We start from the raw sequence: 17,833 nt of genomic DNA on the forward strand, positions 1-17,833 counted from the left end.
CCTTGTGAATGGGAAAATGGATTTTTGTGTAATGAAGCAAACACTGCATTCATCAACCATTTAAATCAAGTTTTCTATTCAAAACCTATTGATTTTGAAGCCTCTGTTAGCCAAAAGTGCACAAGCTCTTAAATGTTTGGAGAATCTTAAAGGGCAACATGGAAAAAGGTCGATAAAAAATAATCCCTTTATGTGGTTTGTATTTTAAAAGCTCTTACAACAAAATTAGAAAGTTTTTTTTCCCTGCTTTATATATTGGTTGGATGATTCAGACTCAACATTATATGCCAGAGACTTTGAGAAAACAAATGTACATATTATACCTGACCTATTAAATTTCAGAGAGAAATAAAAGAAAAAAAAAGGGAGAAGAAAACATCAACCTCTATAGAGAAAACCCCAAGATATTCCATAGTGAGGTCATCACGCCACACAAAACTCCTTGATAATGGAGCGTAAGCCTTGTAAGCATACCTAAGTGAGAAGCTTCAAAAATATGCTTATTATTCCTGAAAGGCCTCTTCTGGAGCAAAAACTTCAGGAAAAGTGATTACGATGGAACACGCACATATCATCTTTTGTCCAGAATTACTGAGAGCTTGCTGAAAGTGCCAAGGACTGACGCTTGTATCAGGTCCCCCTTATGAAACAGTATGTCCTGACACCTTGGGGCCCTGGCTTTGTTGTGGCTATTTGTTCAACACGAGGTCCCTAAGGCAGGATGGTCCAAGCCAGCCTCAGCACCCTCCTGCTGCCTCTGGGGACTCCACAGCAACAATAAAAATATTATCAGGTGTTCTGGAGTAAATAGAGGTTCTGCTTCTCTAGATATGATGAGAGCTTTCCTATCCTCATCAAGTATCACATATAATTCCTGTGAGGAATTTTGGTTGACAGTTAGCTCTCCTAGTAAGATCAGCATTACTGCTCAGGATCCTTAGGCCCCTTCACATGCTAGGTAGGCAAAACTGTTTGTTCTTATTTATCTTTTTAAAATTACTATTACTTACAAATGCTCTGTACTTGCATTAAATATAGAGTCTTGGATGAAAATCGTTACAGTGTGATGATGTTAGTAAGACACAAAGGAAGGAAATGTTCCAAAAGAAGGAAAATAAAATGGTGCCCATTTCACTTACCACTGTCTCCAGCAGGAACGGTTACAGGATGTGTTGGCACAGTATCAGAATTCACTTTTCCATTCTCAAATGTATCATTTTCAGTCTGCTGCAACTGCCAGTTGAGGCCAAACAGATGCATTGCTGGTGGTAGAGGATACAGGTTATTTGATGCTTTTAACCACAATGACAAATTGCACAAGCAACGACTTTCCATGCCTCGTAGTGGCATAGCAACTCATACGTTAAAAAAATTAAATTACATGAACAAGCATTTGCAGACTAATAGTTCAGCAAAGGCACAAAGCAATTACTACCACTGTCCTTTAATGATACAGTGCTTTCAGTGAAGGCAGTTGACAGAAAGCTCACCAGCCTCATTTTGAGTCTTTTACCGGTCCCAAATCAATGTTCAAAAGGATAGGCAGTAATTATGTTCTTTTCTCTTTTTTTCATTTTTGATCCTTCTGAAGAGACAAATCATTTAAGTGAACTTTTAAATGACCTACTAAAAGAAATGATTTTCCCAGCAGATGGATCTGTCCTGGTTAGCCAGAAAGGGAAAAGAAAGAGTAAATACAGGAGGAGAGGGAGGAGGGTGCTGTGGGTGTTGCAGGGCTAACCTAAGACACGAGCACTTCGTGCTGTCAACAACACCCTGCACAACCTCCCATTACGTGCCCATTCCTCACACTAGCCCACAAAATGAGGCCAAGGCCATGAGCAGAGCCAGGGACACTGGGGCACTTTGCTCTGATAATGGTAATGCAGAAGTTAGGTTTCTGAATTACTTAATTCCCCACAACCACGTTCATTTGAAAGTTGATACCATGTTAAAGAGTTTAGCTGAGTTAATTATGAAACAGAGTTAACCTTCCGTGGTGTTAGGGGGAACTTAAGGAACCTTGATCACCAGGGATTAAGGAATGAACCCAGCATCTAAACTTTTACAACAAAAATATGGGAAAAAACCCCTATCTTACTGCTATACTGAGATACTCTCATACAATTTCATGCTGTCTCTGGATTATTTTTTTCTGGTCCAATTCTCCATAATGCCACCAAAATGCATTTTATTGTAATTATTCTACTTTGTGCTTGGGCTAATGTAGTTTTGCTCATTCCATGACAACAGTTATCTGCAAAGCAGTTAAAATAGTCTTTCAGTGCTACTAGGGAATAAAAATACACTGGGAAAAATAATCCATACTCATGTATTTTAACTATTAGTGCAAAATATAAGGAAAATAATTCACTGCACTTTATTGCTTCTGCTACTTCTCTCTCTCTGAAGTAAGATTACTACTATAGTCAATGTCACTAATTTTTTCATTCCCTCTATGCAAATGACAAAAAATTCTTCATCCCATTTGGTTTCATCTCTAGTCTATAAATCTCTCTGTATTGACCATGCCAACCCTTATTTAAGATGAACAGGCATAAATGGAAGTTTAGTTAGCCAGGCAACAAAACCTGCCAAATTAAGAGATTGTCTGCCAGGTCTTTGCCTTAAAGCCTCTCCCTTAATCTGAACAAAACAAAAAACCAGAATGCAACTAAAGACCTGTTACTGAATACTTCAAAGACTGAAATCTTCACTACAGATGACATATTCTCTTTGTTCCAAGTCTCTGACTCTACTGTTACAATTCTTTCCCAGACTTTAAATTGCCTGTCAAAGCCTGATAATGTAGAATGTTCCTTGACCCTAAAAACATATTTCTTTTATCCCCTCTAAACTCTTGTTAAACCATAAATCTGACCACCACTATCTCTGGCACATCACTAGAATTAGCCATCATTATTTTGACCCTACCTCAGCTGAAATTGTTATTTATGTATTAATCACCTGATGAATGTATCTGTTTTAATATATTTCAATAAAATCCCGAGGGTCAAACTCCACAATTTGTTATACTTGTTCATTTCACTGGCAGCAATGAAAGACAGCAAATAGCTAAATATTTCATGATTTAAACCCAGTACATTCCTTGTTTTCAAGTCCAGTTCAAATCACCTCTCTTAACTTTGCTGTCTTCTTATCCCTTTTATTAGTTCTTCTGGAGAAAAGAAAGCGATATTCATTTTGTAACTCTAGAAACATGGGAGTTTAGAACATCATTAACATCTGCTGGTGCTATGTACATGCCCTGTGCCTCTCCATGCACTGGGAGATGAGAAGGGGAAGCTCCAACATGACCTTTTAGCCATTCCCTTGTAATTCAAAACAGCTGGAATTTGAAGTCTTCAAAGGCAAGGACTGTGGGATCAATATTGACTACATCAATATAACCACAATTACTACAGTGTAAGTGACAACTACCTTTTCTTTGTCTTTGTACTGATGTGAGACTCACTGCAGATTACTGTCAAAGACTGAGAGTGTTAGCTGTATCCCTCAAATATACTATTCCTCTCTCAGCTTTGACAATGAACTAGAAACAAGTACAAGACACAATGTTTAATGAAAATGAACAGACAGATAAATGCAGCTGTTTCACAGATCAGGAATGCAGGAATATTTTTTTAAGGAGACAAAAACTGCTGCTAGACAATTCCAGTGATAAAACTTAGAGTGTGTACTAATACACTAAGTAATTCAACCACACAATCTCTCTGAGTTAGTGCTATGGAATTTAGAAAATTGTCCTTTTATAACAAACATGAAAGAAACAGGCTTATTGCTAAAGCACCAAATTACAAGGCAGAATTTCTTTAGAGATTATGAACTCTAGGAACATGGTTAAATTGACCGATGAAGACAAACTCGGGCACTATTGTGCCAACCAAAATTTGTCTTCTCACAGCTGGCCATCAACGTAAAAGCAAACTTTATATCCTTATAAATTTTATAAGAAAACTGAGGCATCTGATAAAAATTTTTGATGCTATTATGAATCTGTTTAGCAGCACCTGAGACTGATACCTCGGTGGGATGTCTGGCACCCTCAAGTCAAATGGTATGGACTAGTTCTGAATTTCCAAAGGGAGAATGATGCAATCATTCATGTTTGCTGATTTGTTGGATAGTAAGAAGGGTCTGCAGAGGGATCTGGGTAGGCTGGATCAGTGGGACAAAGCCAGTTGTAGGAGGTTCAAGAAGGCCAAGTGCTGAGTCCTGCACTTTTGTCACAACAACCTCATGCAGTGCTACAGGCTAGGGGAGGAGTAGCTGTAAAAATGTCCAGCAGAAAAGGACCCTGAAGTGCTGGCTGACAGCAGTGGCCAGGCGGCCAATGGCATCCTGGCCTGTATTAGAAATAGTGTGGCCAGCAGAAACAGGGCTGGGATTTGTCCTGCATATTTGGCCACACATCAGGTGCTGTGTCCAGCTCTTTTCACAACAGGAAAGACACCGAGGTACTGAAGCACATCCAGGGAGAGGCAATGAAGCTGGTAAAGGGTCTGGAGCACAAGTTTTATGAGGAGCAGCTGATGAAGTTGGGGTCACTTAGCCCAGAGAATGAGGTTCAGGGAGACCCTCACAATCCCTACAACTACCTGAAAGCAGGTTGTAGTAAGGTGAGTCTCAATCCCTTCTTCCACCTAACAAGTAACAGGGCAAGAGGAAATGGCCTCAAATTATGCCAGGGGAGGTTAAGATTAGATATTAAGAGAAAATGTTTTCATGGCAAGGATTGTAAAACATTGGTACAGACTGCCCAGGGATGTAGTGAAGACACCTGGAAGGATCACCATCCCAAAAAACCAGTGGCTATGGCTCTTCAGCACATGGTTTAATGGTGAACATGGTGGTGGTGCTAGGTTGATGATTTGATTTGATGATTTTAAAGGTATTTTCCATCTTTAACTATTCAACCTATGATTAAATAGTTACCTTTTTGTAAACTCAAATTAAAAAAAAAACCCCTTAATTTTAATTAAATTTATTAATTTTAACCTAAATTAAATTTATGAAAAAAACGACTATCTTTAACCTGGGATTCTAGGATCTATCTGTTCTGCTGTCTCAGTCCCTACATCTGTTCTGCAAAGTAATCTCTAGCTATGAAGAGTTCTTCACTTGGTGAAGCTCTGCTAGCATTTACCTTTGGACTGAGTTGTTTACGGCGACATTTGTACTGCTACTGGACAAATTATCTGCATGGCCAGCCTTCAGAGAGGGGTGATAGTCTAAATGGTGAGGAGTGCATTCCCTCTAACGGAGCGGAAAGAAGAGACATCAGAGATGAGAAAACTCTCTTGGATCTGGGCTGCTTTTGGCATGAACATAGTAGCAGCGTCTATGTGCATGTGTGGTGCTGGTCAATACAACTAAATTCACCAGAAAAAAATCCCAAACATAAAAGCACTAACCAAATTAACAGTCTTGCTCTTATCCTCCTCTTTCCCCCTCCCCCTGCCACTGGACTGGCATATTCAAATATTCAGAGCTCAGATTAAAGGAGTGCATTTGTACCAACAGCAGCCTTAATGCTAACATAAAAATGCTATCTTTTGTTGTAGACAATTGGGTAATCTTGCCATCTGTCACCACACAGTTCACTGAAGAGTTTCTGAACCATCTTAAAACTGCTTTTTCAAGCTTGGCTGATCTTGCGATCACGGGAGCCTAGTTATTTTGGTTTGCAATCAGTCTACAAAGCCTTCCATGTCCACTCAATAATTAAAACAGCAACTAAGAAAACATTTCACAGCAAACACTTGAAAAAAAAACCCATCGCCAGTTTACACTGTGTAAAACATTTTGCAATAATCTTCAAGAAGAAGTTCCAATTTGTTGTGCATGCTCCTTTCTCAAGCTAGTAATTCAGTGCTTTAAGCATTGCCTTTACAAGGAACTCGTTCTTCAGAAATACACTGTATTATCACTTCAAAACACTCTCCAAGACTTGCATCCAAAAAGAAACCAGTCCTTTATTAGTAGGTGGTGTAAGATGGATAATTTATGTAACTAAGTAGCAGAACTAGAACTGTGAGGGCTGACAACTACCCTGCATTCAACTGCATACCTGCTGCATTTGCTGCCTTGCTCAAAATCTCAAAGTTCTCTTCTGCCAAAATTATGAGAGGCACAAAAAAGAATTGTAACAGAACACCAATTAATGTACCTGTTCTACCATTTAGCAAGAACTGGACTTGTCTGCATTTTTTCCCTCTTCTCCTACACTTGAATGCTATGAGGATAAGACAGCTAGTTCATGAAGGAAATCGATAGGTATTAGCATTATCCAGTGTAGCTTGAAACAGAACACAAAGTTTAGATCAGATGTGCAAATACACACAATTCTGATGTCTATGACAATCAGAATTTTTATTTCTTTGTAGAAAAGGGTAGCAATATACAGTAAAAGCCAACGAAACTTATGTATTGTTCTCATCAAAATTCAAGGTTGTCTCTATCATAACTCACCAGGATCAACTACAACTTTTTCTTAAGTACTGTAAGTAACAAATATGCTCACATGAAACACAAAGGGCATAGCAAACACCCTATGAGCTGTGCAGGTGAAAGAATCACAAATGCAGATCATAAGGATGGACAAACAAAACCATACACGTACAAGCAGAGCCTTTATTCACAGAAGCAGTCCTGCAGTAATGGAAGTAGTACTGTAATGGAAATAGTACTCTGAAGTATCAGTGAGAAGTGCCAGCAATTCAAGACCTTTCCTTCCAAATATGGCAACTTGTTTTTTGCAGGAAAGAACTGTAAAGGTATTTTCACACAGGGCATTTCAGAAGAACAAGAATTCAGAGGTAAGAGGATTCTTTTAAATAACAAGAAGAAACAGAGTTGCCTAAATTGGGAAATGGACTTCCACTGCTCCTCCAGCTTTTCTTAGAATAGCAACAGATGAAAAATTAACACTAGACAGCAGAAAGAAAAAACACTGGCTGTCTCTAAAGAGCAAGCATCTCCCCAAAACCTCTGGAGATAAGGCCTATGCTCTATGAACATAAAGAACTCAACACCGCAGGGGAAGTTGGCAAGAGGAACTGAATGATATTGGCGACCCTCCTTCCCTTCTCCCATGGGTTTTACAAGGTATGGTAATCAAGTCTTAATATTCATGAAGCTGTGCTTGAAGATGAGTTCCTTGCTAAGTTATTGAACTCATGTTCCAGGACTGCCACTGCTACATATTTCTGGGTGCTGATATTTTGAAACCGTGATTTTAAAAATTGCTTCCTGAGAATTAATTGAAAAATCTTTATGCACGCTTAAACATAAGGAAAGGTGAACATAATTTATATTTAAAGCAATGCAAAGAAGATTATAATTTAAACTAAGCAAATTGCAATTATTGCTCAATCTTGTTGAAGGATTATCTTCTAGTTCATCTCCCTGTTGGCAATACATTTTAAAATGAAATATTTGAACATTGAAGTGGTTTTAAAAATCATCTTCCATATATTTTTCTTGCAGACATAATTAGAATCTAAATCTATTTTATTCTGAAGGACCTGAAGTGGACCAGAAGATGTGCAAATGAACTGTCAGTGATTTGCATTCTTTTGGTTTTTTCTCAGATAATAGGATACCTTGGATGTTGCTGCAGATCAAATAGTGAATTAAAAATAGTTAATTAAAATCTTAAATAAAGTGAATTAAAATTTACAAAGACAAGTTCTTTATTTATTACTCTTTTTCTCAAATTGATAAAATCCCTGTAATTTCTAAATTTAAAATAACTTTAAAGTACATGCTTTTGAGCACCTTCAAAAGATTAGTCACCAGCAGCATCACATGAAAGCTGCCGAACATATACACTGAATGTAAAACATTTTAGTAGGGTGCTATGTGAAAAACCCAGTAATACCTATCAAGACCAATACAGTAACTGAAAAACTAGTTTTCCCTTTTATCCTGAACAGTTGAATAGGTCCATTGATTTTACTGTTTCATCTGCAAAAAAAAAAATCCAACCTGTCTAGTCTATTCCTCATTTTCTCCTGGAATCTTTTAACAATGAATTTGAAAAACATTTTAAAAATTGCCTAGAAAAAATACCAGCAACAAAGGTATATCAGCTATCTACTGTGGAGAAACTTACTCTCTTTGACTGCTAATCAAAGATGATTACATTGGAACTTTAAAAGTATTGTTGCATTTAAACTGTTAAGAAAGATGTGTGGTAGTCTTGCCGTAAATAGTTTTACTATATTTGCCCCAAGATGGAACATTTATTCCTCTGAAAACTTGTATGGCTAGATGTCTCATTTCAGTTGTCAAGCCAGGGACTTTTATGTAACAATGGTCTGATTCTGTCAACTGCATTATACAAGGCACATTCAAAGCTTAAGGGAGAATCCAGATTTCTTAAAACAGAAAGATAATCTTTCAGCAGCCTCTTACTTAAATAAGATATATCTATTATGTCCTGTTTCAGATGTGCCCATTTATTCTGACAAACAGCAAACCTACTCCATTTTGTAATAGTTTTCACTATACCTAAATAGTCTTTAGTATTATCCGGGCTTTCTCCTCAAAATATTTTTTTTCCTTCCAGCTAATGCTGTTCAGTCTAAAAAGATGGTAAAAAATCATTACAAGTACAGAAATGATGGGAAGTGGATACTGGATTGTGGACTCTTTGTTCATACAAGGGCAGGAAAATCACCCTGTAAATTTTGGGTTTCTATCCAATAGTCATGATCAATTATTTTAAATACGGTGAGGGAGAAGAAAATTTCCCTGATTTACACATGTCAAGGCCAGATTAAGACTACAGGCTAATAACTTATCTGTATTCCTTCAGGGATTTCTTTACATTATTGCTTCTCATTTTTAAACTATTTTTCTTCCTTAAACTCGTTTTTTAGAAAAAAGCTGAAGCTCATGGTGTTTTTACCTATTTTAATTTTTTTTCACAATTCCACCAGAGGTCTTGCTTTGTCCTTTAGATCACAACCCCACAGTGTCAAGAAGAGCAATGACAATGTAATATCTATAATTAATTGGAAACACCTTTCTTAGGTAAGAGCATTGACGAAGTGATCCAACCATTCCTACAGTTCAAAAGCCTTATTTATTACAGAGAAACCAACCACCCCAAACCCAAACCCAACAAAACTACCACAAACCTCTTGAGGGATATAATTAAGTGGCACTATATGATCCTGCATAGTCTATTTGCATGTTGATGGCACAAAGAAATGCAGTCTGATGAATAGATTCATAAACCAAAGGAAAAAGAAACAAGGGCCAATTAATGCAATGTTCAAAGGACACACTGAGCTGGGAGTTTATACTATATGGTGAAACACTTGTGTTGCATATTTCCATCTCATGACTGGCTAAAAAAGATCAAAGCTTTTTTTATTCCATATTAAGAATGACAGAATATTACAGCAAACATGCAATAAGGATAAATGTAATAAGCTTTAATAAAAGATGATAATAAGGCTTGATAAGAACTTTTGGAATGTCACCAAATCTGAAATGTAAGATGAAAGCATCTGCATGTAGAGATTGTAGTATGTTATTTGGAACCCCATGGAGCTAAACTGTGATTAGAACTCCATATTTTTCCATAAATTAGCTTTTGTTTTGAATTTCCTGCTGAGATCATATGCAAGTTGATTGAACGTGCAAGTCAATATATAGGTTTTCTAATCCTTTGCTGTTTTTCAGGCTTCATGATATCACAATTACAGCAGTCCACTTGTAGATCAAAGGTACATGATTGAGGCCAAAAGAAAATAACCTATAACCTCTTTACAAAACTTCTTCACGGTGATTTAGACCTCTCCATGGTAATTATCACTCACCTACCTGAACAGTGCAATTATGTAGATGCATAAGCCAACCACTACATGCAGATCAACTTGCAAGCTCACAGAATTTCCTCCTCTATCCATATTAAAAAATGCTGAGTTCCCCTTCAAGGGGGCCAACTCTACCTTACTCCAACACCTCCAGTGTAAACTTGTAAACCATTAGCTATCTGCATAAACAAATAATCTTAAGCAAACCTTTGGTTCAAAACCCCAGGGCTTACAACAGCTCAGTGATTGCAGTCATCCTCTTATTGAAACATCACCACCACTCTAGGGATTGGCTATTAAATAGGGAATCCTTTATTATATTGTCATTAATATGTTTTATGTGCATTGGAATAACACACCGTGTTCGTCCACTAAGCTGAAATGTGTTTTTTATGAAAATATTCCTGTAAGCAAAGTTATATTGTAGGTACAGGAAAAATACTATCAACAGAAAAAAACAATTTACCATACATGATTTATGAAAGGAAACTGTGACATAAAGACAAACTTACTGTTAGTTGTCTGTAAAGCTAGTGAATTGCTTGCAAGTCAGTTTGTAAACCACTTTGTAGTTTGTATCAATTATCTAAGCCTTGGAAAAAACAAGTTAGGATTACAGCGTCACATTGATTTTTTTTCCCTTTAAAGGTAAATTAGCCACAACACTGCACAGTAAAATCTTACAGGTGATATTAAGAATAGCCAGTCTTAGCTCTAAAGTAATGGTCATTTATAAAATTGATAGAGAAAACCAACTACTCCTTTTAATGTGTGACACTAGATCAGTAAAAAGGATGTGTTTTAAAATTATCTTCTAATTTTGGCTACAGCTGAATTGAAATAACAGGAAGGATTTCATCTCTCCTTTTCAAATGTGGATACCTCAATTTCATTACCTCTACTTGAGAGTACTAACAGGAGGCAGTAAAGAAGTTGCTGGAGAAATAATTAAAAACCTGGGAAATCATTTGAAAACATAAGTAACTTTTACTCAGCAGTGTGAAAAGATCTGGAGTGACTCAAATGAGGACCCACTGTCAAGCAAAATTACCTGAATAAAAAGGGCTGTGAGACTTGGCTTTTCAAAGATGAAAGAGAAGGTAAAACAACAGATAAGCCTGGACGTTCCACAAAAAAAGATAAATTTAAAGATAAATTTATTGTACCCAGTTACTGTGTTACACTTCAGGAAATAAGTGGTTAGCAGTAGGCTAACTCTATGCAGCTGGATATTGTTTTAGGTTTTTTTGTTGTTTAGTTTTATTTTTTATTTTTATTTATTTAGAAACAAAACCACTATTTTTCCTGTACATAATAAGGGTAACTTAAAAGTATTTTTAAATAAAAAAACCTACAAGAAACATTCCTACTTCTATACTTGGAGGTTTCTGGAACTAAGCAATTTTCCAAATAACTGATATTCATTTATATACCTAACCCCCCATCTTACTGCTTCTGTAGAACAAGTAAAAGACACGCATTTGTGTTATCCTATTTTATCAAATATTGCCAAAACCACTCTGGTTTTGTTTTATTTGTTTTATTATTGAGGAAAAAATAAGCTTCTGAAATGCAAATGTCCATGTCATCTAAACAGTTGTAGCACATTTCTTTTTACTGGATTATAAAACCACAAATGCTGCTAAAGGTGACAATTCCTAAGGGACAGTGGGCTTGGGGTATTTTTTTGTGAATGGAATTGTCTGAAATAGCATCAATTTCCTGTCTACTTCAGAGGACATCTAACTTTCATCCATAATTAATCCCTGCAGTGGGCTAATTACACCCATATAAAACCCATGTGTTCTTGTGATCTCAGCCATAAATGTAATATCAAATGGTATTGCTTGAAGCAAGGTTGGACACATGGACTCAACCTTTTCATTCTACAGTGCTTGTGTATGGAGAGGTTTAACATGTCATCGGACATGACTTTTTTTTAAGCATTCAAAAAGAGAACAAGCAGTTCTTTTCAAAGAAAAAAACCAAGAAAATACTGCAGTTTACAGAAAAGATGCAATATACACAAAATGACCAGCTTTAACACATGTATTGTAATTCAAATATCACAGCAGATAGCCCATGTCTAAGAGCTAGCTTCTTTGTTCACAGGCATGAGTTATAAATTAATTGAAACTACCAGCAAAGAAGAGAAGATTAATCCTATGTCCACAACAAGTCAAGTAATCACCCAAGCAAATATCTGCTTTGCAAAATCTCTTAAACATAAGCATTAATTTGAAGTATTACACACATTTGCCGACTACTAAAATGAACTACATGTTTACCTGGACTGATAAAATACAAAGAATACCTCTTAAACTACTCTAAGCTTGCTCTTTATCAAAAGCCAGTGCATTTTAACTGAATATCATATTAGTCTAAAAAACTGCTAATATTTGGGAGTCTGTCAGAAGACTATAGGAGAAGTGCAGGGGGACACACATCTCTACAAAACTTGCTTGCAAGAGACTTCAGTTTTCCTGAAAGCAGCATCCAGATTTTGAGAAAACATCATATGGCTTCACAATATGATGTGTGGGACTTACAGGCAATGACATGTCATCATCATGTATTCTGGCAGATTATTACTACACCTCTTATATTGCTGGAATTACTGAGTTTCAATTTTCTCCACTGGGTAAAAGTGCAGGGGTGACAGGACTATTGCCAAAAAGCTTGTGATAAATCTTAATTAGAATACAAGCCTTTGGAGCAGAGGTGTGCCTTGACAGATTAAGTTTTTTAATCCCTTGAAATCTTGTCAAGTCTCTTTTAACCTCCTGATTGTCAATTACATGTTCCTACATTCTTTCGTGTGAGGATTATCTTTCTCAATGAACGTTTTATTCTCAGTGCCACGAAAATAATAGCAAGTGACATCCACAACACCAACCAAGTAAGAATTCCCTGCACTCCTGAAACAGTAATATTATGCTTTGCACTTAATCTGGAACAGAGCAATGAGATCTTTGCTTAAAAAACATCAGCCAAAGGCATTATCTACAACAGTATTCTTGCAAGAGACAAGAAAGTATATTTCATGTTTATCCTTCACGACAGATGTTCGCCATGTTTAGATTTTGTACTATTTCAAAAAAGATGTTAAAAACACTTTCAGCCCAATAAGGCGGTAAAGAACAACAACTTCATTTTTGGACTAGTCATTCTATCTCTGCCTCCCAGTCTTGAAAGAAAGAATGTGGTGAACATAAGAAATTACATTATTATTTACAAAATATTTCCACTCTAAGGAAGCCAAAGGAGTTCATCACCAATGCTGTAAATATTATATGAAGCTCATACAGATATTTAAAATTCATAGCTTTGGGATACCAAGAAAAATAATTTGATGACATGTTAGACAGAGCTGAAAACCTCTGTAATGCACAAAGTCAAGGAAGTACTAGCTGTAATATTAAGCCTCATTCTAAAGCAAAAAGCCAGTGTGGAAAGTCACATTTGTATCTGAATACTGCCCTTTACCAAGCACATGTCAGGACTGAGTGAAAAGAGTTGCCTGAACCAGTATTAATTATTAGTTATGAGTAAGCCAAGGGCTACATTTATCAATTATCTGGCTTTTGTAATTTTATCTTTAAAGATTTTTAAGTACTGAAATAGAAGCTGGAGGTTGGTACTTCAGACATCAGGGACTATTCTAAGGTCCATTCACCTTCAGTAATATCAGGAGGTGGTTCTCTAGCTGCTAAACTATTGCGCTGGGTAGCTGACCTCACACTGAAGGCCCAGTTGAAGCAGGAGAGAGCAACATGTGGCACTGATGTCTAAAACAACAGGCATGCAGATTTTGTCAGGCACAGAGCAGAGGCACACGTGCTGGGAAGGCAGAGCACTCCACAAGGCCCTGCCATCAGAGGCAGCCAGCTCCTGGCTGCCCCTGGCACTCACAGCTGAGACAGATCTGGAATCATCCATTCTGGACAGAAGAGAGACATCACTATGTACCTAATCCAAAGATTCTTAATTTGACAGGCTGCCAGTTCCAAATCCCACCAAGCTTTAATTTTGAACAAAAGATGACCAATGAACATTGCTGCTGCCTCCAAATGCATCAAATGCACATGAAACCTTTCCTAAAAGCCCAATGGATTGTTAAAATTAGTAGTCAGTCTACACTTTGCAACAAGTGATGTACTTTCTACAGGGCTGGAGACACTGGCTGTCTTCACAAATCCAGATAAAGTGAGCACAGAGTGAGCAAGAGCATGAGAATATCAAAGTGGTTCTGCCAAGCGGTGCAATCAGACAATGCTAAAGAGCTGTGCCTGGATAGCTGGCAAGCTTTCTCAGAAAGGTTACTTAAGAGAAGTTTCCCTGCTGTAATTTTTGCATGGTAATTTGAATAGATTGTGATAGGTAGATTTGGTCAACTGTAAAATCTCAGAGCACTTCCTTCAAATGATTACAGCAGATCAAAAGGAAAACACATTTTTTTTTATTTTTAAGAATCAGATATATAAATATATTTGTTTACCTCATGGCTTTATTTTGTTGGAAAAACAAATTGGCTGAGAGCATAAACCTAGCTAACTGTAAAAATCTGCCACATATCTGTAGACAGGGAACATATTTTCAACCCACACACCTCAGTGATGCTCCAGACATAGATAAGGTCCCAGCAAAACTGAGTGACGCAGACAGAAATGGGAAGAGAAGGAAGTAAGCCAAAAGTTGTTGATGAAACTCTCAGTGTCAATAGCATTACAATACTCAAATTTATGTCAAAAAGAAAAAGTTTCTATAAAGGCATAATGAGACATAATTAATGACAATTAAACAATATTCTCCCTCATGCCTGTTCATTACAATACCTATGCTGGGTATTGTAATAAAAATTCCATTTAAATGGCATTATTAATTAAGTTGTTTTCCTTATTCCTGGCAGTAACTGAGCCTTACAAACAGTAGAAAAATGTTAACTTGGCATTGCAATCAAAAAGAAATATTATATTGTACTTTATTGATAAAGTACAATAGATTCTTAGGTATATTTAGTCATTGCTTTAGTCACAAAATTCAGTTTTGTGATTGTCAAGGCTATAAATCAATTAGTTATGGAGAGTGGTTCTGCCCTACTATGACTTCTGCCACAGAATCCAACAGAAAGGGCAGCTGGTCCCCCACAATCTGGGAACATCTGTGAGTGCCAGCAGCTGTCATACTAAATCCTGACTAATAATGGGGAACCACTGACAACAAACTCAGAAACAGCACTGAGGACAGAGGATGTTAGCCCTAGTCTACAGAAACAGACAATTAAATGATTTTTAACAATTACTTAAAACTCACCTCAGATAGTCACACACTATCTTTTACACTTTGCATCCTTCTGATGCGTCGGTCTCCTCTAATAAAGAAACTTGATTGCAATTTTTCCTGGACACTTCCTTCTCTTTCTACCTAAAAACCTCTTAAGCTGCTCTGTTCTTATTCTCATGAAGTTTTTGAGATAACTCTGAAGACAGCTGTCCATTATTTGAAATATACTGGCACATAATGTTCAGCTTATTTTTAAAATTTGGGATGATGATAAAACAGTAACATTTTTAGATAGACAAAAAGCACGAGTGCTTATTATAATAATTGCAAACCAAGAACAATGTAGCTATTTTTATTCAGTGTAGAAAATACTAATTATCTGTAATTATCAAACATGGCTTTCTAGTCTAGTTTTTTTTCCATTCACATTTCATTTGAAGCTTTCATCATGATCTTATGGTTATCTGTGTTGCAGCAGAACCCAGGTTTTTCTACTGTTTCCCATAGAATGAAGTACCAACTAAAATACATGTTTTCCCATAAGATATTTCATCTGTTAAGTCTAAATATTGGCTTTCTTTTCTGTCCAAACTAAATTTGCTTAAGTAGGAAAAAAATACTGATAGATTAAGAAAGTGGTCAAGTGATGAAGGCAATAGTGACAAAAATAATTATTTGGCCTTTTAAGTGAAATGAAGTTACTTTTTGTTTGCTTTTGGTTTTCTTTTCTTCCAACAGAAGAGACACCCTTCTATAATCACCAACATGTAAATACTTGCTTTATCACAATGAATAGCTGACTGATGTATATTCTCGTTCTGACCACTGATAGCTGAGATAAGGCTAACAAAATGATCAGCCCCAAGTTACACAAAGAGTGAAGTGCTCAATGACTTCAAAGTATGACAGGCTGCCGTGAAGCAGTCAGGACAGGAAAGGCCTGACTAAGTAGCTCACATCCTACTGTGCATTCAAATGATGTTTTATGTTCATGGAAACTTATTTAGCAGACATAAGACAAAACTCATGACAGATGCCAGCAATTTTTCAGTGTACAGCTCTTCATGCTTAGTTGACTGAATCTGGTATTGTGCAGTTCCAGCACTGACTGAGGAACTGAATTGTTCCCCTCTTCATTTCCATGTACAGTGAAAATGGCAGTAATTTCTTATATTGATTTACAAAATGTCAAGACAGTGCCATTGGTAACGAAGAATCAATTGCTAGAGTGACTCTTGGGGAAGAAAGAGGGGTTCTGAGGTCCCCAAATTCTCATTAATTTCATCCACTAATTGCTGAATCCACACTCCAGCAGAAATAATTAGTACAGTACAAATCAGTTTGTTAATACAGCTGGTCAGAGTCTGTGATATGTAACAACATATTGGAAACAACTCCTTCTGACTGGTTAGTTCCCTATAATTACACAGTGGATTTTTCTGTTAGGAAGAATCACATCCAAGAACAACTAAGCTCCTTCACTTAGTAAAACCTAAGCGGAGAGGGAAAATCCCAAAATGTGGAATTGAAGGATGGTGGTTACATATGAAACTTTGACCTGGTGCTTATTTTTGACCTAGGAGGTGCTCTTCAGAACTTTCCTTTTATTCATTCACTCACTGCAAGTGATGGATGCTGAAAGAGGTAGTAAGCCATGGGGAGACAAAGGAAACAAAGTCCTGTGTTGTCTCCACATAGTAAAACTGAACTCTTTCTGGTTTCACATGGACACTCTGTACCAAGCTGGTTAAAGCTGTTAATGTCTATATAGAAAGAGGTCAAAAAAACGCAATTTCATTCTTCTTACTCTTTAATGGCTTATATTTAATACTGCTCTTCCCAGTCAGTCCTCCAAACAGGGGAAGAAGAATCTAAAATCTTCATGTTGGAAAAAAAAGGTCGCTTTTTTTCTTGGTTGCAAATCTGATTACAGACAGAAGTTAAGCAAATGAGCAGCTTAAAGAAATTCCAGTGTAAACTTGATCCCAAAATAAGGCAGTTTAAATTCTTTACTCCCCATTTTGTAATCCATTATTTCTGGGAGCTTTTCCTTGAATCCCTGACTTTAAACTAGAGCTATTTCTAATTCCTGTCTTCTATAGGTTAATACACTATCTTTTGGTTCAGCACTTGCGTGTTTTTGTTCCTTTATTTCTTTCTCAACCATTTAACAGTAGATAAAGCCTCAAAGCAAAGGACCAACATTTTCCACAACTCCCTCCTATTTTCTCTTAGCAGGTCTAATTGACAGGAATAGAAAGTTTAAGTATCTTGTACACTGCAGAATGGTTGAGAGAGACCACGTGGGCTAGAAATGCAAGAATTCATGGGAAGACTTTCCTTTAGACTGAAGTAACATTTTCAATTCCTTGTGATCCCCAAGACTGCATTAAGTGGCTTTGGAGTGTAGTGTCTGCTCTGGTCTCTACCCACGCTGACACTCTCTGCTCTCACCTCATCTTTGCAGACTTTGTAAATGTAGGAGTCTTTCCTGTCAGAGTGATGGAAGAAGTGCAAGACATACCAGACTCTTGATGCAGCTCCTTCCTCTGGCTGGGCTAATTGACGGAGCAGTAATTGACTGAGCAGCTCTGCAAAGGCAGACATGAAGTCTAGCAAACTGTCTCTTCTGCCTTATGTCGCCTGAGCAGAGGCAGCAAGATCTCAAGTCACTTTCTCTACCCCATACTCACTGTGAC

The 17,833-nt window shown here is 37.0% G+C and overlaps 1 protein-coding gene across 15 annotated transcripts in view; it reads right to left on the reverse strand.

The window, feature by feature from the left end:
- The window catches only part of TENM3 (teneurin transmembrane protein 3), a 1,293,822-nt gene that overhangs the window by 95,841 nt on the left and 1,180,148 nt on the right, over nt 1-17,833 (reverse strand). For all 15 annotated transcript variants that reach the window (XM_063156143.1, XM_063156142.1, XM_063156144.1 and 12 more), the window contains one exon: nt 1,140-1,262. In XM_063156143.1, coding sequence (XP_063012213.1) covers nt 1,140-1,262 — 123 coding nt within the window. The remainder of the gene's footprint in view (nt 1-1,139; nt 1,263-17,833) is intronic.

Source organism: Melospiza melodia, chromosome 5, assembly GCF_035770615.1.
Source record: "Melospiza melodia melodia isolate bMelMel2 chromosome 5, bMelMel2.pri, whole genome shotgun sequence".
Taxonomy (NCBI): Eukaryota; Metazoa; Chordata; class Aves; order Passeriformes; family Passerellidae; genus Melospiza; species Melospiza melodia.